At 39.3% G+C, this 25445-nt stretch overlaps 1 protein-coding gene across 6 annotated transcripts in view; it reads right to left on the minus strand.

Moving 5' to 3' along the window:
* The window catches only part of PBLD (phenazine biosynthesis like protein domain containing), a 44496-nt gene that overhangs the window by 9761 nt on the left and 9290 nt on the right, over window positions 1–25445 (minus strand). For all 6 annotated transcript variants that reach the window (XM_049109002.1, XM_049109000.1, XM_049109001.1 and 3 more), the window contains exons 2-4: window positions 12949–13071; window positions 1230–1329; window positions 764–862 (exon numbers count right to left, since the gene is read on the minus strand). In XM_049109002.1, the coding sequence (XP_048964959.1) occupies window positions 764–862; window positions 1230–1329; window positions 12949–13032 (283 nt within the window). In that variant the 5' untranslated portion in view covers window positions 13033–13071. The remainder of the gene's footprint in view (window positions 1–763; window positions 863–1229; window positions 1330–12948; window positions 13072–25445) is intronic.

Consider the following 25445-nt stretch of genomic DNA (forward strand, 5'->3'; position numbering starts at 1 on the left):
TACTCCATCATATCTTCCTGTTTATTTCCTTGTTTAAGTTCTTGTTTGTTGTCTACACCTATTCATGGCTGCTTCCATCTCCACTTACAAGGTGTTTCTAGGCATCTCTCTTCTGCCTCATTCCCACCAAGCCCTAATCTTTATTATACTAAATGTAGCTAAGATGAAAACTGGTAGAATTTCGGTGCAGCTTCATTTCTTCACAAGGAAAATGTATATAGTCGGGGCTCATGAATCTTTAAACATCAGAGTGAAGAAGCTCTTGTGAGGGGTATTTGGCTGGCTCAGTCCATAGAGCATGTGACTTTTTGATCTTGGGGTCGTGAGTTCAAGCCCCATGTTGAGCATGGTTTACTTCAAAAAGAAGAAGAAGCTCTTGTGAAATGAGTCTGAATGTGGGTGGGGACATATTTGGAGCAAAATGTCACATCATGTAGGATGCCTATTGGGTCTTGCAAGCTCCTTTCCTGTGCTGGTCAGACACCAAAGAGCTCGTGTTCAAAATAAAATGGCGAAAAAAATAAAAAAATAAAAAAATAAAATGGCGTTCTAGGGAACAATGACCATGGCTTCCCTACAGGCCTGGAACATACTCAGAAAGGCCAAAGTTTCGGGGGCTATATTTGTTTCAGTGTAATGAATGGCATGAATAGACTCAGCAATGTCTTTATAGCAGTCACTTTGATTCATTACAAAGAGTGACAATTTTTAAAAATATTTGCTATTTGCTCAGTTATAGGTTCATAAAAGAAAATCACATTACTTATTTTGTAAAACAGTACAGCTGCAGAAGCCAGGGTAGCGTGGCCACAGAGCGGAACCTCACTTGCCGGTGTAAACCACCTCAATCCAAAGCAGGAACCTTCAGAAGGAAAGCCAAAGAGAGACAAGATCATTCCCATACAAGTGGTCACAAACTTTTCATTTTCTTATTCTTTTCTAAATATTTCACTATAATAATAGCTGAAATACACTGTGAAGGAGGAGTGAAGTCTAGGCCAGCATCCTAGGGCTCCCCAGTGACAGATCTGGAGCAGAAACATTCAAATTATCTAACATCCTAGGGCTCCCCCAGATGAACAAAACCAAATTAGAATCTCCCCACCTTCTCTCCTGTCTGTATGCAAATAGTATATGGGCATCTCTCTTAAATATCATTCCCCCACTGGAAAAGTAGCTTCTGCTACTGTTCAAGAATGGCTTAAAGAAAAAAAAAAAAGCATATTTACTTTGTGTAAAGTTGTCAGTTGGGTTCAGTTTTCGAATAAAAGCAGTTTCAGAGAGGTTCATTTCTCTTGCAATTTTTTGATGTACGTCTTCATCCAATTTCTAAATTAGAAACAAAAGTTTATTGAGATTCCAGAAAAACAAATCAGACTTCCTTGGACAGCAACTGCCATTAGTTAATAACACAGCTTATTAGTATTAAAAGTTACAAGCTTAAAGGGAAATAATTGCCAAGGAAGTCAAGACACTTTTACAAAGATTGTTTCTCAGAAATCTATGCTTGTAGCACTCTGTGAGGAGCTATAGATGCACAAAGCTAGAACAGACTCTGGAAAACCTACTGGCCAGCCCTTTCTTGAGGTTATTATCTGGTCTACCTGAGAGCATGTGCTCTCTTCTAAACAATCTCCACAAGGGGAAACTCCACAATCTCCCTTTCTTGTTGAATAAAAAGATCTTCAGCATCCACTCTGGGTAGGCTGGCCCATTCTGCTCCCACTATACGTGGTTCGATCCCTTTCATGAGTCAAGCCTCAGGTTAGAGGTCACCTCCTCCAGGAAGCCTTCCAGACTGCTTTAAAGGCTTTGTTTTCTCCCAGTGCTTAGACCATCTGAATTTGCCCAGTGTATCCCTTCACTGTCTGTTGTCCAACATCTGACTTTATGAGGGCATACAATGTGCTATCTTGATTTTTATCTGGCTTATATGTTGGATTCATCCCAGAATGGTAGCAGCTCAATAAACATTTGCTGGACTCACATCTTCATTTTTACTTTTTTTGTGTGTATAAGCTCTATGTTCAATATGGAGCTTGAACTCATGACCCCAAGATCAAGAGTAACATGCTCTACCAACTGAGCCAGCCAGGCGCCCCACTTTATCTTCATTTTTAAAACACTCAGTATAGATATTTTTAACTACTTGCACATAAAGAAATCAAATACAGAGAGGTTGTGTAATATTCTAAGGTCACAATATGCTGAATAAATGGTAAAGTGGCTAAGAATGTGGGCTTTGTAAATGGTAACAATCAGTGAATCAAGAGGAAAGGTATATGGATGTTCATTGTACCATTCTCAAAAGTTTTCTGTAAGTTTTTAATTTTTCAAAATAAATGGTTTAAAAAGTGATGTGAATTTGTATCCTGGGTCAAGTCCTAGTAGCTGTGCAAGGGTGGACAAGTCATTTAATTTCATGGAGCCTCAGTTTCCACACCTATAAAATGAAGACAACAGTACTTAGACAAAAGAGTTACTGTAAAATCAGAAAAATACATATATACACATACACACACATTTTCTCAACTCAAGAAAAAAAGGGTCAGAAATATGAGTTTTCCTTTAGAGAACGAAAATAAATTTTTTAATCAACAAATGCTTGCTACTAGTTAGATTTTGAATTCTAAAGAATTCTCAAGACAAATGCATTTTTGCTTTGGCCAAATTTACTATTCTTAAGACCCCAAAACCCAGAAATAAGATGTATAACTTTATACTAATAAATTCATAATTCACTTATCTGACTTATATAGGTTAAGCATCCATTATCTTTTAGTTGATTCAAATTATTTTGAAACACTTTCCACATCCTCATATAAGGCACAAAATAAGTGGTTATTGTGAGAAATCAGTCATGATTTTTAAACTATCAGCTGATATAAAAATTCTAGTGGATTTACAAAGCTTTTCTTAAAGGAGCACTGTATTCAAAATCTATAGACACTCGGTAGTCCTAGAGAAAGAGAAATGACTTAAATTGGTCTTCATTATCTGATAACCCAAACATAACACAATGGTTTTGTGTTTTACTTAACATTTTTCTTTCCAAAGATTAAATCCAATAATGATATAAAGTGTTCTTCACAATGCCTAACACACAGTAAGTACTTGGTAAAGGTTAGCTTTTATTTTGAAACCCATGCTTTAACCAGCCACACTACTCTACCTACCCATAACAAAGACAAACTTTTATTATCCCTTTAAAACACTGCAGACAGGAAAACCAATGTCTATCAGATTTGACGGATTCCTTCAGCATTTCTAAGAGAAAGCAGCCATCAGCCAATTACCAAATGCTGTGCTAGGCCAGCAGCACCAGCACCACTACCAAGGGAATTTGTTAGAAATACAGAGTCTCAGGCCCCACTCCAGACCTTCTGAATCAGACTCTCCTTTTTTTTTTTAAACTATATTTCTAGGTTATCTGGGTGCACATTAAAGTTTGAGAAGCCCTGGTGGATAAGATACAACCCCATGTTCAAGGGACCTAGCACCTGGCAGGGAATCGAAAAGCAACAGTGAGAAACAGCAGAGGGTATGTAATTGAGACACATAGATTTTTACAATAAATAATCTAGGACTTTAAAGATGAAGCTGTGAGGTGGGCTTAGAAATGGGGCATATTTTGGTGAGTTGGACAGGAAAATGTGGGCAAAGAGCTTCATATTGGGGATGCTTCTTGGGCAAATCACTTGACCTCACTTCTGTTCTCTTTCTGTTAAATCTTTGACACTCTAGGATTCTGTGAACTGAGGTAAGGAAAATTAGGATGGTAGGAATGAAGTGGCATGAATACCTGTCACCCCTGGGCTTGGGGAGTGAGTAGTCCACCTGAGTAGAGGGTATAGGGTATGCTGGACAGACCAGCCAACAAAGCAACTATGTTAAGAAGCATGTCTCTTGGCTCATTGAATGTTCTGTGTGGAAACAGGCCCATGTGCCTGGGCATATAACACCTGAGAGAAACTAGAAGCCAATTAATTCCCTACAGCAGAGTCTGCAATCACAGGCCTCAGTGGCAGTTGAAGGGGTGATAATGAAAAGCCTGTGTTGGTCTTTCTGGATTTGCCACCATGGCTGCAGAAACGTGCAGTGCCTGCCAGTCCTTCCTCCTCCAATCTGACCAAACTCCCTATCTTTGTCCTTCTTTTCCTTGTCTATTGCTTCCCTCCCTCCACCTTTAGGACAAGAGTCTCAAAAAGCACTAAAGTATCCCATGTTGTAGCCAAGCTCACCATCTATTCTGAATAGAATAGATTTCTTTGCAAATGGGCTTTTTGCACATCAACTAGTATACACACTTCACTAACCATAAGCTCTTCAGTCCTCTCTACCTTGGTGTATTACACCAATTGCGATTTGAATTTCTAAAACTGTAATTTCTGTCCCAGGACACTTAAGATACACTTGCTTTTTGCCTGAAGGACCAGAAACGTAGAAAGTTTGATAGTAGCAATATGCACCACAAGCAAACGAATTTCTACAGTGGAACTACAGGTCAAGATAATGGTCAATCATTAGGCTAAAGCTTCAACTCTGGAAGCTCTAACAAAAGAAACTGCATTCATGCAAAAAACTGAATTTCCATTGCAATAATCTTTTCATTTTACATTATAGTTATTTTCAAATGCAGCACATAACAGTTACACACCAACAACTGTTAATTCTCTTGATTTAATATCCATTTCCTTTTGGCAATCTCATAAGTCAAATTTCCAACAGCAAAGACAGAGCTGTGTTTGTTTTTCAGAGTTCCAGTGTGCTGCATTGGGACACAGGTTTAATCACCAGATGGTCCACAAACATTAATGATCAGAAAATCAGAGCAAAGTTTTAAAATACTCCCATCTTGTGGCAGCTTGGAAATATGACAGTCTAAACATGATCATCCTGTTATCAGTCCTTGATCATTTGTCCCTCTGCTGTAGATAGATCCCAGCAAAGGAAAAGCACTTCTTTTTCTTTCTTTCTTTCTTTCTTTCTTTCTTTCCTTTCTTTCTTCTTTCTTTCTTTCTTTCTTTCTTTCTTTCTTCTTTCTTTCTTTCTTTCTTTCTTTCTTCTTTCTTTCTTTCTTTCTTTCTTTCTTTCTTTCTTTCTTTCTTTCTTTTTTAGATTTTGTTTACTTATTTGAGAGAGAGAGCATGCGCACAAGCAGGGACAGCAGCAGAGGGAGAGGGAAAAGCAGGCTCCCCCATGAGCAGGGGCTCAATCCCCAGGATCCAATGTGGGGCTTGATCCCAGGATCCTGAGATCATGACCTGAGCAGAAAGCAGACGATGAACAGAGTGAGCTACCCAGGCACCCCAGATATAGAAAGTTCTAAATCATCCAGGAAGAAATGGGAGATTCCTTCTGAAGCACATGGATTTCCTATTTTGAAATTATGTCCACAACAATGTAGCCCTCAAACTGTAGGCCATCTTGTTTCTGATGATTCTCATGGGTGCCTAGTCTCTCCAGCTCCATCATAGAACCCAAAGCTCACCACCACTTTGCACACCCTGCTTACCAATAACAGTAAGAGATCACTAGTTGTTAGTCAGCTAGAACTCTTAGAAAGAGATCTTACCATAATTTAATTAACATATTTATTTTCACTTAAGAGATAGCTATTTAGTGACTCTCATGTGCCAGGCCATGTGTCATAGAGTAAGTTAGAATAGGTTAAGATTTCATAGAATGTGCAGTCTAGTGAGGAAGACAGGCATTGAATGAATTACAACAAAAGCAATGCATGCTACCAACTGGGAAGTAAAGAGTCCATTGAGACAATATAAAAGGGGAGGACATCTAGTCTGGTAGTATGTTGGGTTAAAAGCATGGGCTGTGGGATCCTGAAGTCAGCCACTTAGGTAATCATTTATCCTGCCTCTGCCTCTGTCTTCTCATCTGTAAAATGAGGATAATAAGACCTGATCTTAGGGGTGCCTGGGTGGCTCAGTTTGTTGAATGTCTGGCTCTTGATCTCAGGGTTGTTGAGTTCAAGCCCTGCATTGGGACCTATGCTGGGTGTGGAGCCTAGTCAAAAAACAAAAACAAAAACAAACCCTACTCTTAGAGTGATGTAAGGGTAAAGTGAGAGAATATATAAAAAGCAATTTAGCACAGTATCTGGCTGAACTTGCCTGAAGTTATTGCTCCCAAAGCTGAGGGTTATGTTCTAGTAGCCAATGAAGTAGAAATTCCCACATCAGCATCTCCCCCTCCCTTTTATTGCTCTTTTTCATCAAATACCAGGCAAGAGGAAACCTTTCAATGGCTGGGAAAAATCTTCTCTGCATTCTTTAACATTCCTTTTCTGCGTATAAAAATGAAATATGACTTTGGAATTCCCTAGAACCCCCAGGAGCCTCTCACCCAGTGTAGGCACACAGAGCCAGTGATCCTCAATGGAAGGGTACCAAGTTTGGAAGTGGCCACTGCATCAAAAGCTTCCCCAAATGAGTTAAAGCAGAAACTGAACACAGTATTACTATATGCTCGTTTTTCTTAAATTATATAACACACCAAGCTACAAAGAGGCTTAAAAAAAAAGGCTTTTGTTACCCTCTAAATTTAACCAGGAAAACTGGAACAGTAAGTAGTTTAAGAACTAAAACTAGGCATTCCTCTTTAAAAATGCAAAGCCAGTCCTCGTTGCTGTCACTGGAAATAATTGGGTTAGTGTTTAAAATAATAAAAATGCATATATAGGAATATCATGTCTGATCGTGGCATAGTGTCCAGCACATAGTACATGACCAGTAAATGCCAGCTGAATTGGAATAAATGTATACACTAGACACACAACACAGTTGTTTTTATGGATAATTTTAACAGGGAAACCCAAAAATAAACTGCTGTTTATAAAAGATCCTCTGAGGGGTGCCTGGGTGGTTCAGGAGGTTAAGCATCAACTCTTGGTTTCAGCTCAGGTCGTGATCTCAGGGTCTTGCAATCAAGTCCTGCATCACTTCATGCTCGGTAATGAGTCTGCTGGAAGATTCTCTCTTCACCCTGCCCCTGTCCTGTTCTACTCTTTCAATCAATCAATCAATCAATAAAATCTTTAGAAAAGATCCTCTGAAGCAGTGGTTCTCAACTGGGGGCAATTTTTGATGTCATGATAGAAGGGAAAACTGCTGTCATCTAGTGGGCAGAGGCCCAGGATACTGCGAACATTGCGCATGACACACAACATAGAACTACCTGGTCCAGAATATCAATACTGCTGCTGTTGACAAACACCACCCTGAGCACACACCTACATATACACATACACATATGCACAACAACACGAGCAAGAACAACAAAACAAAACAACCTGAGGCTTTGTTAGAATATGAAGAATAAATATGGGCTCCCTGCTCCTGTTGATGTGTTATTTTCACTAATTAAAGCTGGTTTACAGAGGCACCTGGGTGGCTCAATGGTTGAGCGTCTGCCTTTGGCTCAGATCATGATCCTGGGGTCCTGGGATTAAGTCCCACATCAGGCTCCCCATGGGGAGCCTGCTTCTTCCCCTGCCTGTCTCTGCCTCTCTCTCTGTGTGTGTCTCATGAGTAAATAAAATATTTTTAAAATAGGGCAGCCCCAGTGGCCCAGTGGTTTAGCGCCACCTTCAGCCCAGGGCATGATCCTGGAGACCCAGGAACAAGTCCCACATCGGGCTCCCTGCATGAAGCCTGCTCCTCCCTCTGCCTGTGTCTCTGCCTCTCTCTCTGTGTCTCTCATGAATAAATAAATAAAATCTAAAAAATAAAATAAAATATAAAATAAAATAAAAATAAAGCTGGTTTAAAGAAAAGTAAACAATCCTCAGCACTACCCCAGCCCTCTGACCTCTTCAGGTAGCTAGTTATGAGTTCTTGTAGTTTTTAACAGCTGTCAAAATACTGTATCTATTTCATTTTTTAAAATGTTGTTCCTGTGTGTATCTAGTGGCTCAGTTGATTGAGCATCCAACTCTTGGTATCAACCCAAGTCATGATCTCACAGTGGTGGGATCAAGCCCCATATTGGGCTGTGAACTCACTGCAATGTCTGCTTCAGATTCTCTCTCCCTTTCCCTCCCTGTTGTTCTCTCTCAAATAAATAAAATCTTAAATATATATATTCTAGGGGTACCTGGGTGGCTCAGTTGCTTAAGCGTCCAACTCTTGATTTCAGCTAAGGTCATTATCTCAGGATTGTGAGATCAAGCCCTGCATTGGACTCTATGCCCAGCACCTACCAGTCTAAACACCTACCAAACTGTGAGCAATATGATAAGGTTTAGCACTTATTTGTCTACAGATTCTCTCTCTCCTTCTCCCTCTGTCCCTCTTCCCCTGAAAATTTTTTTAAAAAATATTGTTTCTATACATTTTTCATGTCTCTACATGATCTTTATGGTCAAATTAATCAACGGGCATTTGAGGATACCATCATTTTTTTTAAGATTTTATATAAATAATCATGAGAGACGCAGAGAGAGAGAGGCAGAGACATAGGCAGAGGGAGAAGCAGGCTCCATGCAAGGAGCTCGATGTGGGACTGCATCCGGGGACTTGGAATCATGCCCTGAGCCAAAGGCAGATGGCTTAACCACTGAGCCACCCAGACATCCCCAAACCATCAATTTTTTAAGGGTTTTTCCCTTCTTTTTTTTTAAATTAGATTTTATTTATTTACTCATGAGAGAGGCAGAGACACAGGCAGAGGGAGAAGCAGGTTCCATGCAGGGAGGCTGATGTGGGACTCGATTCCGGGTCTCCAGGATCACACCCTGAGCTGAAGGCGGCGCTAAACCGCTGAGCCACCCGGGGCTGCCCTTCCTTTCCCTTCCTTTCCCTTCTTTACCCTTCCCTTCCCTTCCCTTCCCTTCCCTTCCCTTCCCTTCCCTTCCCTTCCCTTCCCTTCCCTTCCTTTCCCTTCCCTTCCCTTCCATTCCCTCCCCCCTCCCCTCCCCTCCCCTTTCTTCTTTTTTCTTTTTTCTTTTTTCTTTTTTCTTTTTTCTTTTTTCTTTTCTTTTCTTTTCTTTTCTTTTCTTTTCTTTTCTTTTCTTTTCAAGAGCGAGGAGGGAACGAGGGCAGAGAGAATATTAAGCAGGCTCCATGTAGTATGGAGCTTGACACCAGGCTCTATTTAAGAATTCTGAGATCATGACCTGAGCCAAAATCAAGAGTCTGACACTTCACTGACTGAGCCACCCAGGTGCCCCAATTTTTTGAGGTTTTAAATATTTTTTTCAAATATCTCTTCCATGTTCCATTTTGCCATTAATCTGTTTTTATTTTCTGCTTGGTGTTATATGTTACTCATGTGAAAATTTTAAAAATGGATTTGCCTAGAAAACAAAACAAACTAGAATATTCTAGATCTTGGAATGTTGCTACCTAGAATTTTTTACTTTCCTTTCCTTCCAAAAGTCTTTTATCAGAAAAAAAAAAAAAGAACTCTTTTTTTTTTTCAAGTATTCAAACAGCTCAAAGTGCAATTGCCTTGTCTTTAAGTCTGTCCACGATTTTTTTTGTGATTAGTCTCATTTCAGTCAAATTTTTAAATAATTTTAAACAAAACAAAAAGGAATATTCCTTTGAAGCCCTTCATTTAAAATCTGAAGTATTTTCTCCTCTGTAAAATCCAACATTGTTCTGTTTTCTGAGTCCATATTGTACCCGGTACCATTAGATCTTTTAGCCTCAGTGGTAACTACTAAGTGATGATCAGGTTTCGATGTCTGTTTCTCTCCCTAGACTTTGAGCACCTAAAGGCAGGCAAATTTACTAATCTTTGTACTTCCTATCCCTACCCCCAAAGCCTGGGTTGTGGTAGATGTCAATAAATATTTGTAGAATATGGCAATGACAAGCTAAACACCTACTAAACTGTGGGAACATGATAAGGTTAGTGCTTTTTTTGTCTCTGATATTTTCCTAAGTTTACTTGCATTCTCTCTAGGTGTTTCAGGTGTCCACTGTGTCCAACCATGGGTAAAGGAATCCAATGGCATAAACCACAAATTGTACCTACTCGAGAATTTTTATTGATTATGAATTGGGAAAAATGCCAAATTAGCCTCCAGGAGAACAGGATTCTCATGTCCACAGAATAGGAAAATAGTAAACTGTTCCTTAGATTATCTATTCAGTTTTCCCTGATAGGCCACCAAATTAGCCTGGTGCCACAGGTCCAAAGCTTGGAAATGAATTGGGAGACTCTTCAGAGAGCATCCTTGAATTATGGACTTCCTTATTTTCTTTTTATTTTTTTTTCTTTCTTCCATTCTTTTTTTTTTAAGATTTTATTTATTTATTCATAGAGACACAGCTAGAGAGAGAGAGGCAGTGAGGCACAGGCCACAGGCAGAGGGAGGAGCAGGCTCCATGCAGGGAGCCTGATGTGGGACTCAATCCCGGGTCTCCAGGATCACGCCCTGAGCTGCAGGCAGCGCTAAACCGCTGCGCCACCGGGGCTGCCCTCTTTCTTCCATTCTTAGAAGCATATTGCATTGAACTATGCTAAGTTCCTTGCTTAATAAGATATCCTAGTTTTCCCAAAAATATAAATAATATAAAATATATTTGAAGAGAGAGAGAAAGGCTCTGGTGTGCAGTGAATGTACTGGAAGTAAAAGGAATAAGCTAAAGAATAATGCTCATTCTTGTCATCTGATGAAAACTGAGTATGTAAATCACTTGCAACTATTTTCAGAACTCTTCAAGAATATTACATGGAGACATGCAACAAATATACTAAGACTCTTGACAAGCAATTTCAGTCATTTCCACAATTCCTTGACATGAAGTTGTTTGCCTAAAGAAAGTTGCTAAAGAAAGTTCATGATTTAGATTGTTTCTAAAGAAAGTTCACAATTTAGAATCTGGTTGTTAATCATTCTCTCATTAATCCTCCCGAACTCTTGTGTTACTTGATAAAGCCTGTTAACTTTATTACTTTCTGCATTTTATGGTTGGAAAATGCGAGCTGCAAGGTTGCATAATGCATGTATTCTTAAGGTGAGATGAGGACTCCACCATTTTGTTGCTCTGCTTGAAGAAAAAAATAAGTGTACCAAGGACTCAACCAACAATGTTCACCCATCTTAGTAAAACCTCAGCCATTCATCATCTTGAGAACACACTAGAATTAATTGGGGAGCTTTAAAAAACAGTCCTACCTGGATCCCACCTCCAGAGATTCTGGCATAGGAATTTTGTTTTATTTTGTTTTAAGATTTTATTTATTTGGGCAGCCCGGGTGGCTTAGCAGTTTAGCGCCGCCTTTGGCCCAGGATGTGATCCTGGAGGCCCCGGATGAAGTCCTACATCAGGCTCTCTTCATGGAGTCTGCTTCTCCCTCTGCCTGTGTCTCTGCCTCTCTCTCTCTCTCTCTCTCTCTCTCTTTCTGTGTGTGTGTCTCATGAATAAATAAATCTTAAAAAAAAAAAAAAGATTTTATTTACTTATTTGACGGAGAGAGAGCAAAGAGCACAAGCAGCGGGAGTAGCAGAGGGAAGAGAGAGAAGCGGCTCCCCACTGAGGAGAGAGCCCCATGTGGGGCTTTATCCCAGAACCTGAGCCAAAGCATCAAAACCAGATGCTTAAATGAATCAACCACCCAGGTTCCCCTGACATAGGAATTTTAAAGTCCTTGGGTGGAGCACATAGGTGGCTCAGTAGGTTAAGAGTCTGATTCTTGATTTCAGCTCAGGTCACAGTCTCAGAGTTGTGAGATGGAGCCCTGCATCAGGCTCTGTGCTCAACAGGGAGTCTGCTTGAGATTTTCTCCTTCTCCTTCTGCTCCTCATTCCATTATCTAAAATAAATAAATAAAATCTTTAAAAAAAAAATAAAGCTCCTTAGGTGATTTTATGTGCAGCTTGAAATTCACTGCACTTGGAAGTCCCCAATACACTTTGCTCAAATAAGTAAAACTTATTTAAAACCACCAATTGCAGGCAGTTTTAGCGCCTGCCTTCGGCCCAGGGCGTGATCCTGGAAACCGGGGATCGACTCCCACATGGGGCTCCCTACATGGAACCTGCTTCTCCCTCTGCCTGTGTCTCTGCCTCTCTCTGTGTGTCTCTCATGAATAAATAAATAAAATCTTAATAAAATAAATAAATAAAATAAAATAAAATAAAATAAAATAAAATAAAATAAAATAAAATAAAAAAATAAAATAATCAATTGCTTACTGTGTTTCTGGAGTAATTCTCAGATAATCTACTCTTGAACTAAATGCTCTGAGTGCAAGGGCTCCTTGGCTTCTTTCCTAATAGCCAGGTACCAACATAAAGCACCTAAGATCAATAAATATTTAACTATTTTGTTAATACTTATCCTAATCAAAAGCCTTTTTTCTTTTTTTTTTTTTAAGTGGGCTCCATGCCCAACATGAGGCTTGAACTCATGACCCTGAGATCAAAACCTGAGCTGAGATCAAGAGTCTAACCCACCAAGGTGCCCCTCAAAAGCCATTTTTAAAATAAGACTTTCAGGAAACAGAATTCTCCCTATATTAGAGCTTAATGCCTTCTTTCTACTTCATTACTTAATTCCTTGCAAAATGTTTTTTGCTTGGTCCTGAAAAGAATTTCTAATTATCTGAAATAGGTAAGGTTAAAGATATCCAGCTAAAATATTTTATGTTACTCATTTTCACATTTGGTGCTCACTAAACAAAAACCTGATGGCTAAACAAGAACTCTCTGTATTTTTTTTAATTGGCTCTAGTACTTCCTTACATAAATCATTAATTTTCCAGACTTAAAGCAGCTGGGTGCAAGCATTCTCATCATATAATTTGGTCAAAATCAACTTGCAGACATTAACATTGCTGGTATCATTTGACAAAGACCGCAAACCAAAGACAAACAGATAGGTCTGTTTGGTTGGTTTTGTTTTGTTTTTATAAGAAATATTTTGTTCTACAGGAATCTAGAATTTCAAGTACTGCACTTCAAAACCAAGTACTTACATTTTCTAGGAGGCAAACAGCAGCAGGATTCCCACGAAATGCTTTTGCTGTAAATGCATCTACTATGAAAATAGGGAGCTTCATTTTTCTTGCTCTCAAAATTGCAGGTAGCTGTACTTCTACCTGTTGAAAAAAATCAGGAAGTTAATGTTTTACTTGGTGTACAGAAGCAACTAACAACCCAGGTCAACCAAGAACTCTAATATACCTACATTTAAAGATAGATGATCCTCTAATATTTAAGTCTTTAAATTGAATTTGTTTTAAAATACTGGATGAATAGAATATTTTATTTTCAAATTTTGTATTGATTCTTATACTCTATACTTAAGAACATAATCATATTCCTTCTTAGAGTAGCCAAACTAGCTTCAATTTTGTTTTTAATGAAGTACTTGAAATATCCAAGGGGATACATTGCAGGATTTCTTTTCCTTTGGTGTCTGAGGTTCTTGGTCATGCTGCTTCAAAGAATGAAGAGGTAGACCAGATGAAGAGTGGTAAGCAGCAAAGCAATGTCTATTGAGCAATAGTACAAAGCTCCCAAAAAAGGAGAGGACCCAAAAGTTTGCCACCTGAGTTTCTAAGTCTAGGGTTTTTTTATGGACTTGCTGCTGGGTTGTTTACTGATTAACCCTCCAGGGGCTTGTCACCCAATCAGGTTTTTGTCATCTACCTATCATGTGGGAAAGAGTGGAGGGCTCCTTCCAGGGTGGTGTAAAATCCTTTTATGGGTGGTTCCCGGGGTGCCTGGGTGGCTCAATTCATTAAGTGTCTGCCTTCAGCTCAGGTCATGATATCAGGGTCCTGCAATAGAACCCTACATGGTGGGGTAGGGGAGGGGGGTTGTCTCTGCTCAGTGGGGAGCCTGCTTCTCCCTCTCCCTGCCACTCTGCCTACTTACACTCTAATAAATAAATAAAATCTTAAAAAAAAAAATGGTGGTTTCTTCTTAGGGTGGGGGCCCCTTGTCCCTGCCTGCCTTTCTTCTGACTATCCTTCATTAGACTATATATAGACTCCTATAGTCTCCCAATGAGTATCACTATCCTTTTAAATAATGCATTTTTTCCAATTATAATAAATATCCCCATTATAAAAAACTTGGAAAATTAAAAAGCAACCCATAATCACAAAAATCAACAATAGCTTTTTTTAAGGCTTAACATAGTAAAGGAGTCTCATGCTTTAACTAATTTTGTATTATTTTATAAACCTATATACATAGACACTTTTTTGAGCTCATGATATACATTTGTTAAATAAAGTTTTTCATTATAAGGGAAATCTGTACTTCCCCTCCCTAGAGATAAATTATGTTAACATTCAGGGTGTTTCTTTTGCTTTTCTAGAAAGCATGGGCCTTCTCAGAGCAATGGAGGGATTCGTCACTCCCAAAGTTATAGAACTTTAAAAAATTTCAACAAATTAGGGATGCTTGTTTAAATTTAAAAGAAGAATAAGAAAAAAAAAATCCTAACATACATTTCCTGTTCTCAAGAGGATTAAGATAAACAACCTGCCAGCCCCAGCCCTATGGACAGCTCCCAGGCCTAGTTTTCTTTCTTTCTTTCTTTTTTTTTTTTTTTAATATTTATTTAAAGTGCAGAGGGCACTGGAAGAAGGAGAGAGAAACTGAAGCAGACTCCACACTGAATGCAGAGCCTGCTCTGCCTGGGGCTTGATCCCACAAACCCCAGATCAAGACCTGAGCCAAAACTGCACCACCCTGGTGCCCCCCCCCCTTTTTTTTTAATTATGCAAGTGTTTTGCTTAACTTTCTTGCCAAATGCCAGCTTTTTTTTTTTTAATTGAGGTATACTGTACGGAACATGATAATAGTTTCAACTCAACATAATGATTTGATACTTGTGTATATTATAAAAAGATCATACTAAATCTAATTAAAACCTGTAACCATGCAGTTACAAAAAAGTTTTTTTCTCATAATGAGAATTGTTAAGATCTACTCTCAGCAATTTTCAAATGTGCACTATCTATAGTTACTAACTATACTGTGCTGTACATTATATTCCCATGACATTTATTTTGTAACTGGAAGGTTATACCTTTTGACCCAGTTCAGTATCTTCAATAAGTCTGTACCTTTTTTTTTTTTGTAAGATTTTATCTATTCATGAGAGACACGCAGAGAGAGACAGAGACATAGGCAGAGGGAGAAGCAGGCTCCCTGTGGGGAGCCCGATGTGGGACTCAATCCCAGGACCCTGGGACCACGACCTGAGCCAAAGGCACATGCTCAACTGCTGCACCACCCAGGCATCCCAGTAAGCCTGTACCTTTCGACCTACAAGCAATAACATTATTAATATTTTAGATATATTTTTAATCAGAATTTTTACCTTAACAGAATAGCTTGAGTATTTTTGAGGGCACTAAATCCTTCAAAAACATCATTTTAATAGATTTACGATAGGCTTTTAGGTAGGCTATAAATTATTTAAGTATTTCCCCTTTGGTGAATATTTAAGTTATTTCTAATTTTTCACTTGTATAGATAATGTAGTGATGAAACTTGTTGAATATCATTTGCATTTCTGATTCTGTAATTATAACAGATTCCTAAAAGCAAAATCCCTAGGTCAAAGTATATAGACACCTTAACTCACACATATAAACTTACCTTCAGAAAGAGTATACCAAGTTAGACAGCATATGAAAGTGTTCCACCATTAGTAACATGATAGAATAAAACATATCTTGAGTTTTTATTTGTGTTTCTTAGATTATTCTAACCAGACTGTATAGAGCAGAAAGTCAGAACCTCTTTTTGTTTTTCCTGTGATGATCTCAGTTCCTAGAATAGTGCCTGGCACACAATATTTATTGAATTAATTAAGTAAATTTTTACACTGAGCATACACCAAAAGTGGACTTTGATATATTGCTGACAAATACTTAGGAGTTCTTAACACAGAATCATCTGCCAGCCAACATTTCTCTTTCAGGGGCATCATTGTTATTGTCAATTACAGTTCATTTATGAAATTACATGGAAATTTTATTATAGAATGTCTTTATTATTTTAGAAAACATAGAAAACAAATTAAAGTTCTGATAATGAAGCATAGTTTTCATCAATTTAATAGAATTAATGCAATTTTGGAAGTCATGTGTGTGCCCAAAGAAGCATATTTTTAACCTCATTGAACTTCAGCCTCATTAGTCCTAGCTGTCAGCTACATCTTCAGTTGGATGAAAAAATATGTATTGAAAAGATTTTTCTAATTTTTCCATAGTGATCATGAATTACATGTGAAAGTTTTTTTTTTTAAGATATTACTTATTCATGAGACACACACATACACAGAGGCAGACACAGGCAGAGAGAGAAGCAGGCTCTCTATGCAGGGAGCCTGACGTGACTCAATCCTGGGTCTCCAGGATCAGGCCCTGGGCTGAAGGCGGCGCTAAACCACAGAGCCACCTGGGCTGCCCACAAGTTTTTAAAATACAGTGTTTAAATCCTCTTCTGAACTAGTTTTTTTTTTTTAATGATAGTCACAGAGAGAGAGAGAGAGAGAGAGAGAGAGAGGCAGAGACATAGGCAGAGGGAGAGGGAGAAGCAGGCTCCATGCACCGGGAGCCCAACGCGGGATCCGATCCCGGGTCTCCAGGATTGCACCCTGGGCCAAAGGCAGGCGCTAAACCGCTGCGCCACCCAGGGATCCCTTCTTAACTAGTTTAAAAGAGAGGATCCCTGGGTGGCTCACCGGTTTGGCGCCTGCCTTTCACCCGGGGCATGATCCCGCAGACCTCGGATGGAGCCCCACATCGGGCTGCCTGCGTGGAGCCTGCTTCTCCCTCTGCCTGTGTCTCTGCCTCTCTCTCTGTGTCTCTCACGAATACATAAATAAAATCTAAAAAAAAAAAAAAAATAGTTTAAAAGAATAAATTTTGTAACTAAGTTTTATGAGGTTTCTAAATTGCATTGGTTCTTAAATGGAAACAGTTTCTTTAAAGGGAAAAGATCTGGGGATCCCTGGGTGGCTCAGCGGTTTAGCACCTGCCTTTGGCCCAGGGCCTGATCCTGGAGTCCCGGGATAGAGTCCTGCGTCAGGCTCCTGGCATGGAGCCTGCTTCTCCCTCCTCTTGTGTCTCTGCCTCTCTCTCTCTCTCTCTCTCTATGTCTATCATAAATCAATCAATCTTAAAAAAAAAATAAATAAAGGGAAAAGATTCTTAAAGGCTAATAGCCAGTATCATTTGCCTATTTAACACCACTTCCCTCAGTCCCACCCATCCTCTACCCATAACACACTAGTACTTTACTTTTCCTAAAAGAACTCTGATTTTGTTTGGAGAGGCAATATGCCCAGCCCCATCAAAGAATCATATATATGTATATGTACATATGAATGTATATGTATGTATAGAGACAGCCACCTTTTGTGTCCTCATGTGACAGAAAGGAGAGCAAGCTCTCTTCTTATAGGAGCACTAATCCCATCATGAGGGCCCCACCCTCATAACCTCATCTAAACCTAATTACATCCCAAAGGCTTCCATTTCCAAATACCATCACAGTCGGGGTTACAACCCTAACTTATGAATTGGGGGTAGGAGGGGTGGGGTTGGGTAGGGGACACAATTCAGTCCATAGCACCATTCCTGCAAACACCTTGATTTTAGCCCAGTGCAATCCATTTTGGACTTTTGAACACCAGAACTATAAAATAATAAATTTGTGTTGTTGTTAGCCACTAAACTTGTGGTAATTTGTTATAGCAGCAATAGGAAATTAATACAGTCTAATATCCTGTTCTACAAAATTCTAAGAATAACAATGGTCAATACTTACTGAGCATTTATTATGTGCTAGACATGGTTCTAAGAGCATTTAATTCTCAGAGCACTCCCATAAGATAAATACTATTATAATTCCCATCTCCCAGATAAATATATGGAGGCTCAAAAAGTTTAAGTATGATGGTATTTGGAGATATATATCACATCTTCCTTATCCATTCATCTATCAATGGGCACTTGGGCTGCTTTCATAATTTGGCTATTGTAAATAATGCTACAATAAACATTGAGGTACAGATATCCTTTCCAACTAGTGTTTTCTTATTCTTTAGGTAAGTATCCAGTAGTAGAATTACTGAAATATATATGGTAGTTCTTTTTTTATTTTTTGAGGAATCTTCATACTGTCTTTCACGGTGGCTGCACCAGTTTACATTCCCACCAAGGGTGCATGAGGGTTCCTTTTTCTCCACAACCTTGCCAAAACTTGTTTCTTGTGTTGTTGATTTTAGCCATTCTGACACATGTGAGGTGATATCTCATTGTGGTTTTGATTTGTACTTCCCTGATGATGAGTGATGTTGCACATTTTTTCATGTGTCTGTTGGCCATCTGTGTCTTCTTTGGAGAAATATTTGTTCATGTTTTCTGCTCACTCTTTAGCTGGATTATTTGGTTTTTTGGTATTGAGTTGTACAAGTTCTTTGTATGTTTTGGATACTAACCTTTTATTGGATATGTCATATGCAAATATCTTCTCCCATTCAGTAGATTGTCTTTTATTTCGTTTCCTTCACTGTACAGAAGCTTTTTATTTTGATGTAGTTCCAATAGTTTATTTTTGCTTCTATTTCCCTTGTTTCAGGAGATATACCTAGAAAAATGTTGCTATGACTAAGGTTAGAGAAATTACTGCCTGTGCTCTCTTCAAGGATTTTCACAGTGTTAGGTCTCACACTTAGGTCCTTAATCCATGTTGAGTTTATTTTTGTGTATGGTGTAAAAGAGTGATCCAGTTTCATTCTTTTGTATGTAGCTGTCTAGTTTTCCCAACACCATTTGTTAAAAAGACTGTTTTTTTCCTACACATATTCTTGCCTCCTTTGTCAAAGAATGATTATCATGTAATTGTGGCTTTATTTCTGGGCTCCCTTTTCTGTTTCATTAATCTTATGTGTCTATTTTTGTGCCAGTTATACATTTTGATTACTACAGCTTTGTAATATAACTTGAAATTGGGAATTGTGGTACCTCTAAATTTGTTCTTTTTCAAGATTGTTTTTTGTCTATTCAGGGTCTTTTGTGGTTCCATAAAAATTTTAGGATCATGGGACGCCTGGGTGGCTTAGTGGTTGAGCATCTGCCTTCGTCTGCAGTCCTGGGATTGAGTCCTGTATCGGGCTCCCTGTATGGAGTCTGTTTCTCCCTCTGCCTCTGTCTTTGCCTCTGTGCCTCTCATGAATAAATGAAATCTTTTTAAAAAATTAGGATCATTTGTTCTAGCTCAGTGAAAAATGCTGTTGGTATTTTGACAGGGATTGCATTAAATCTGTAGATTGTTTTGGGTACTACAGATATTTTAACAATATTAGTCCTTATAACCCATGAGCATGGAATATCTTTCCATTTGCTTGTGTGGTCTTCAATTTTTAAGCTTTATTTATTTTTTTGAGTGAGAGAAAGAGTACAAGTATGAGGAACAGAGAGAGAAGGAGAGAGAATCTCAAGCAGACTCTGCACTGAGCAGGGACCCCAATTTGGGGCTCGATCCCATGACCCCAAGATTAATACCTAAGCTGAAACCAAGAGACTGACGCTCAACTGACTGGACACCCAGGCGACCCAAGGAATTTTTGTTTGTTTAATCAATTGATACCCTGTTAGTACTCTATGGTGACAGATTATGCTTAAGGTAGAGCTCACAATAATTTATTTTTCAAAAATTACTTTATATTTCCATAGGGTGTGTAGGTGGCTTGGTCAGTTAAGCGTCTGCCTACTCAAAAAAAAAAGCGTCTGCCTTCAGCTCAGGTCATGATCTCAGGGTCCTGGGATTGAGCCCTGTGTTGGGTTCCCTGCTCTCTGAGGAGCCTGCTTCTCCCTCTCTCTCTCTGCTGCTCCCCCACCCCTGCTCCTGCTCTCTTTCAAATAAATGAATAAAATCTTTTAAAAAATTACTTTGTATTTCTTAAATACCAAGCACATTCTAGACTTCGGAGATAAAATGACAAGTCACTCCCTTTCAAATAATTCTCAACTAGTGGGAAAACCAACATAAAAATAATAAATATGAAAGTAATATATAGCTAAAATACTTAGGAAGACAGTAAGAGAACAATAACTCTGCCCAGGGGATAGTCAGAGGGAGCTCCAGAGCTGAAGTGACATTTGAGTTGGTCCAAGTACACAAAAAAAAGTGTTTGGCATTTCCAGAAGTTGGAAACAGGCATCTTAGGCACAGTGCATGGACTGTTGACAAGGTAAATTGGATATAGAAATAGAGAGGGGAGGAGGATAGGAGAGAGTAAAGATGAGGCTTTAAAGATCTCCTGGAGCCAATGTCTATAATTTGGTCTTCATCTCTGTAGATTCAGAAATCCAAAGTTCACTTCAACAGTGACTGTGTGTGAGGCTCCAATGCTAAGTACCCAGGAAGAGGAGAGAGCCTCATGAGTGAGTTACACCCCTCTATCCCAAGGTTCTAATTTTCATTTCTGAAGATGTCTTTCTTTTCCCTTCCCCCCCACCTTTAAAATTAATTTTTATTTCATTTCTTTTTTTTTAAAGATTTTATTTATTTATTCATGAGAGACACACACACACACACAGAGAGGCAGAGACACAGGCCAAGAGAGAAGCAGGCTCCACACAGGGAGACTGATGTGGGACTCGATCCCGAGACTCCAGGATCATACCATGGGCCAAAGGCAGGCACTAAAGCGCTGAGCCACCCAGGGATCCCTTGATTTCATTTCTGTAAGGAAAAAGCAGCATAACCTTCCATTAAAACAGTGAGAGAAAAATTGAGACAGGTAAAGTTTAAGCGGCTTGCTTTTCTTTAACTAGTAAGTGGGTCTGCACAAATTCTGGCATCCTGGTTAACCTAATGGCTGCTCCTGACGTGCAGGTATCAGGCAGGATGTTTTTCAAATGACCAAAATAATTTTTTTAAAAGATTTATTTATTTACTCATTCAGAGAGAGCGAGAGAGAGGCAGAGACACAGGCAGAGAGAGAAGCAGGCCCCATGCAGGAAGCCCGATGTGGGACTCGATCCCGGGTCTCCAGGATCACACCCCAGGCTGCAGGCGGCACTAAACCACTGCGCCACCGGGGCTGCCCTGACCAAAATAATTTAAAATTTTCTTAGTATTTATTTGAGAGACAGAACAAGCGAGTAGGAGTAGGGGCAGAGGAATGGAGGGAGAAGCATAGTCTCCACTGAGAAGGGAGCCCAATGTGGGACTTGATCCCAGGACCCTGGGATCATGACCTGAGCTGAAGGCAGATGCTTAACCAAGACTGAGCTACCCAGGCACCCTTCTTCTTTAGTTTTACTCACATTCCATTTGGGCCCCTAGAGTGGTTTTATATGCCCTTCAATAATGTTAAACCGTTACAGGATTTCTTCTCCTTTGGTGCCCACAGTTCTTGGTCATGCTTCAAAGAATGAAGAGGTAGACCAGAGAGAGATTGGTAGGCAGCAAAGCAAAGTTTATTGAGCAATTTGTTGAGCTATTTGGCACAGAGCTCCCAAAGAAGGAGGAGACCCAAGAGGGTTGCCACTGAAATTTCTAAGTCTAGAAGTTTCTATGGGCTTGCTGGCAGACTGTTTAATCTGATTAACCCTCCAAGAGCCTGTCACCCAATCAGGTTTTTGTCATCTATCTATCACATGGGAAAAGGCAGAGTGTTCCTTCCAGGATGGTGTAAAATTCTTTTAAGAGTGGTATCCTTTTAGGGAGGGGGGGGCCCCTTGTCTCTGCCTGCCTTTCTTCCAACTATCCTTCATTAGAACAAAGATGCTAGGGGAGGGGTGTGGGGAGATGAAGTGAAAATGTGATGGACAGGGGCAGCCCGGGTGGCTCAGCAGTTTAGCGCTGCCTTCAGCCCAGGGCCAGATCCTGGAGACCCGGGATCGAGTCCCATGTCGGGCTCCCTGCATGGAGCCTGCTTCTCCCTCTGCCTATGTCTCTGCCTCTCTCTCTCCCTCTGTGTGTCTGTCATGAATAAATAAATAAAATCTTTAAAAAAAAAAAAAAAAGAAAGAAAAGAAAAAGAAAAGGTGATGGACATTAAGAAGAGCACATGATGGGGGCAGCCCAGCCCAGGTGGTTCAGTGGTTTCACGCAGCCTTCAGCCCGGGGCATGATCCTGGAGACCTGGGATTGGGTCCCACGTCGGGCTTCCTGCATGGAGCCTACTTCTCCCTCTGCCTATGTCTCTGCCTCTCTCTCTCTCTCTCTATCTCTGTGTCTCTCATGGATGAATGAATGGAATCTTAAAAAAAAAAAAAAAAGGAAAGCACATGATGTAATGAGCACTGTAATGAATCACTGACCTCCACCTCTGAAACAAATACATTATATGTTAATTGAATTTAAATAATAATAAAAACAAATATTAAAAAAGATATACTTTTATAGAACTTATTAAAGCTTTATGATTGTGTCCTTAAAATAAAGAAAACAAATAATGCTGTTTCAATAGAAATCAATCACCCCCAGAGGGTACAAGTTCATAAATCTAAATTTATGATTTCTCAACTATACTTGTATCTCTTTTTAAAACTTTTTAAAGTTAGGGGCACCTGGGTGGCTCAGTGGTTGAGCATCTGCCTTCGGCTCAGGTCATGATCCTGCAGTCTTGGGATCGAGTCCTACATCAGACTCCTCGCAGGGAGCCTGCTTCTCCCTCTGCCTATGTCTCTGTCTCTCTCTCTGTGTCTCTCATGAATAAATAAAATCTTTTAAAAATAAAAAATAAAATTTTTTATAGTTTTTAATCAATTTAGTATATGAATAGAATCTCCTTATAAACAATAAGATGGTACAGAAAAAAACAAAAATCCCATTTGACAATTCCCTGTCCCACTACCTTACCCAGAGCTCTATCACGTTTATTTCTGAGAAGAACAGATACTTTACTGAATTCTAATCTACCATGTAAATGTAGAGAAATCATAAGACTCCCTTGTTCAAATAGCTTAGTCATTAACCTGCTCATGGGTGTGCTTGGGAACACTAATACTTATTCGTCCTTCTATAATACTTAGTTTGTTTATGGGTCTCCTGTGGCTAGAGACAACAGAAAGTGGATTCATGTTATATCCTGTTTGCACAAAAGAACTTACTTAGTTTTTGCTTATAACTGCTGCCTCAAAATTACGCTATTCATTAGTAAATACTAGTTTAGTTTCTTGAAAATGTAAACACTTAAAAACAGAGTACTGGCATTCAATGTGTACATCAACACTGTCTACTTTACTAGCTGGTAGGAAGAAAATAACTATAAAAAAGAATTACATTTGGGGTACCTGGGTAGCTTAGTCAGTTAAGCATCTGCCTTTGGTTCAGGTCATGATCCCAGAGTCTTGGATCAAATTCCACATCAGGCTCCCTGGTCAATGGGGAACTTGCTTCTCTCTCTCCCTCTGCCTGCTGCTCCCCCTGCTTGTCCTCGCTCTCTCCCTCTCTCTCTGTGTCAAATAAATAGACAAAATCTTTTTTAAAAATACTATTTTAAGTAAAATTAGTTTTACATCAAAATTTGGAAGAAATAGCTTCGTGGCCTCTTGGCTAAGATCTAAGTGCAAAATTTGGAAGAAAAGGGACACCTGGGTGGTTCACTGTTTGAGGGAGTGTCTGCCTTTGGCTCAGGGTGTGATCCTGGGTCCCAAGATTGAGTCCCAAATTGGCTTCCCATGGGAAGCCTGTTTCTCCCTCTGCCTACCTCTCTGACTTTCTCTGTGTCTCTTATGAATAAATAAAATATTTAAAAATTTTTTTGGAATAAAATTTATGTTTAAATTAGTTTCATCTAGCTATGAAGAAATATATATGGTACTCTACTACTTTGTGTTTACTTTTATGCATTTTCCCAGACTCAATAGACCTCTGGAATACTGCCTTTGTTAAAATGTTAGCCTGGTTTTGTTAAAAGAATAGCCTGGTTTTGATTTCATCAACTATTTTTATTTTTTTTTTATTTTTATTTTTTTTATAATGGAACCATACTCTAGTTCCTTTTTTTTTTTTTTTTTTTTATTTATCCATGATAGTCATACAGAGAGAGAGAGAGAGAGAGAGAGGGAGGCAGAGACACAGGCAGAGGGAGAAGCAGGCTCCATGCACCGGGAGCCTGATGTGGGATTCGATCCCGGATCTCCAGGATCGCGCCCTGGGCCAAAGGCAGGCGCCAAACCGCTGCGCCACCCAGGGATCCCCATCAACTATTTTTATGTTCAAACACCCACTGTTTGAAATTTCTACATTTCTGTTGGTTTATTGGCTCTCATCATGACTATTTATTGACCAAATTTTTATTTCTATTGTTTTTAAAATTATTTTAGAGATAGAAACAGTATGAGAGGGGCAAAGAGCAGAAGAAAAGGGAGAGAAAAAATCTCAAGCAGACTCCCTGCTGAGCATGGAGCCCAACACAGTGCTCATTCTCACAACTCTGAGATCATGACCTGAGCCAAAACCAAGAGTACAATGTTTAACTGACTGAGCCACCCAGGTGCCCTATCAACCAATTTGTTTTAAATATTTTACTTATTTATTTGTGAGAGAGAGAAAACACGAAGAGGGGAGTATCAGAGGGAGAAGCAGACTCCCCACTGAGCAGGGAGCCCGATGTGGGGCTCGATCCTGGGATTCTAGGATCATGACCTGAATGAAGGCAAATGCTTAAACTGATTGAGCCACCCAGGTGCCCTCTATCAAATAATTTTTTAAAAAATACTTTGACTACTTGAAAATAAGACCCACATTCTTGGGGTGCCTGGGTGGTGCAGTCAGTTGAGCATCTGCCTTTGGCTCAAGTCGTGATCCTGGGGTCCTGAGATTGAGCCCTGCATGGGGCTCCCTGCTCAGCAGGGAGTCTGCTTCTCTCTCTCCCTCTCCCTCTGCCCCTGCTTGTGCACTTGCTCTCTCTCTGCCAAATAAATAAATAAAATCTTAAAAAAAAAGAGAGACCCACATTCTTGCCTCCAAAGAAGTTCAAGGAGTTAGAATGAACTACAGAAAATAGATTATAAACTGATGTTATGATTCTAAGTAATAAAAACATGATTCAGTACTTTGCAGTAGTAAAACTCTCACATATGCCAAAAATTGCTTTGGCTCTTTCTATTGTTCTATAAAGAAGCTATATTTGACGATCCAACTATATTACATATTTATTTTTTGAATTCTGAATTTATTTTTGAATTCTGAATTTATATTTTAGTTTCATAAGATTCATCAATCTCTTTATAAAGCACGGGTGAAATTTTGGTCTATCTTGGAATTAATGGGTAAAAGTGAGTCTACAGAGTCTTTAGAGAAAAATAGTCTCTCTATATACACATACTATCGGGGTTTAACTTTTAGCAATGGTGGGAAGTAGTGGGTTTTTAAATGTTATGGATTTTATTACAATCTCTTAAATAAGTAAACAAAATAATAACTCTTAAAACTGTGTAGCCTTCCTATTTATATATACCCTTCTGTTCTTTTTATGTAC

The sequence above is a fragment of the Canis lupus genome, chromosome 4 (genome assembly GCF_003254725.2).
Source record: "Canis lupus dingo isolate Sandy chromosome 4, ASM325472v2, whole genome shotgun sequence".
NCBI lineage: Eukaryota > Metazoa > Chordata > Mammalia > Carnivora > Canidae > Canis > Canis lupus.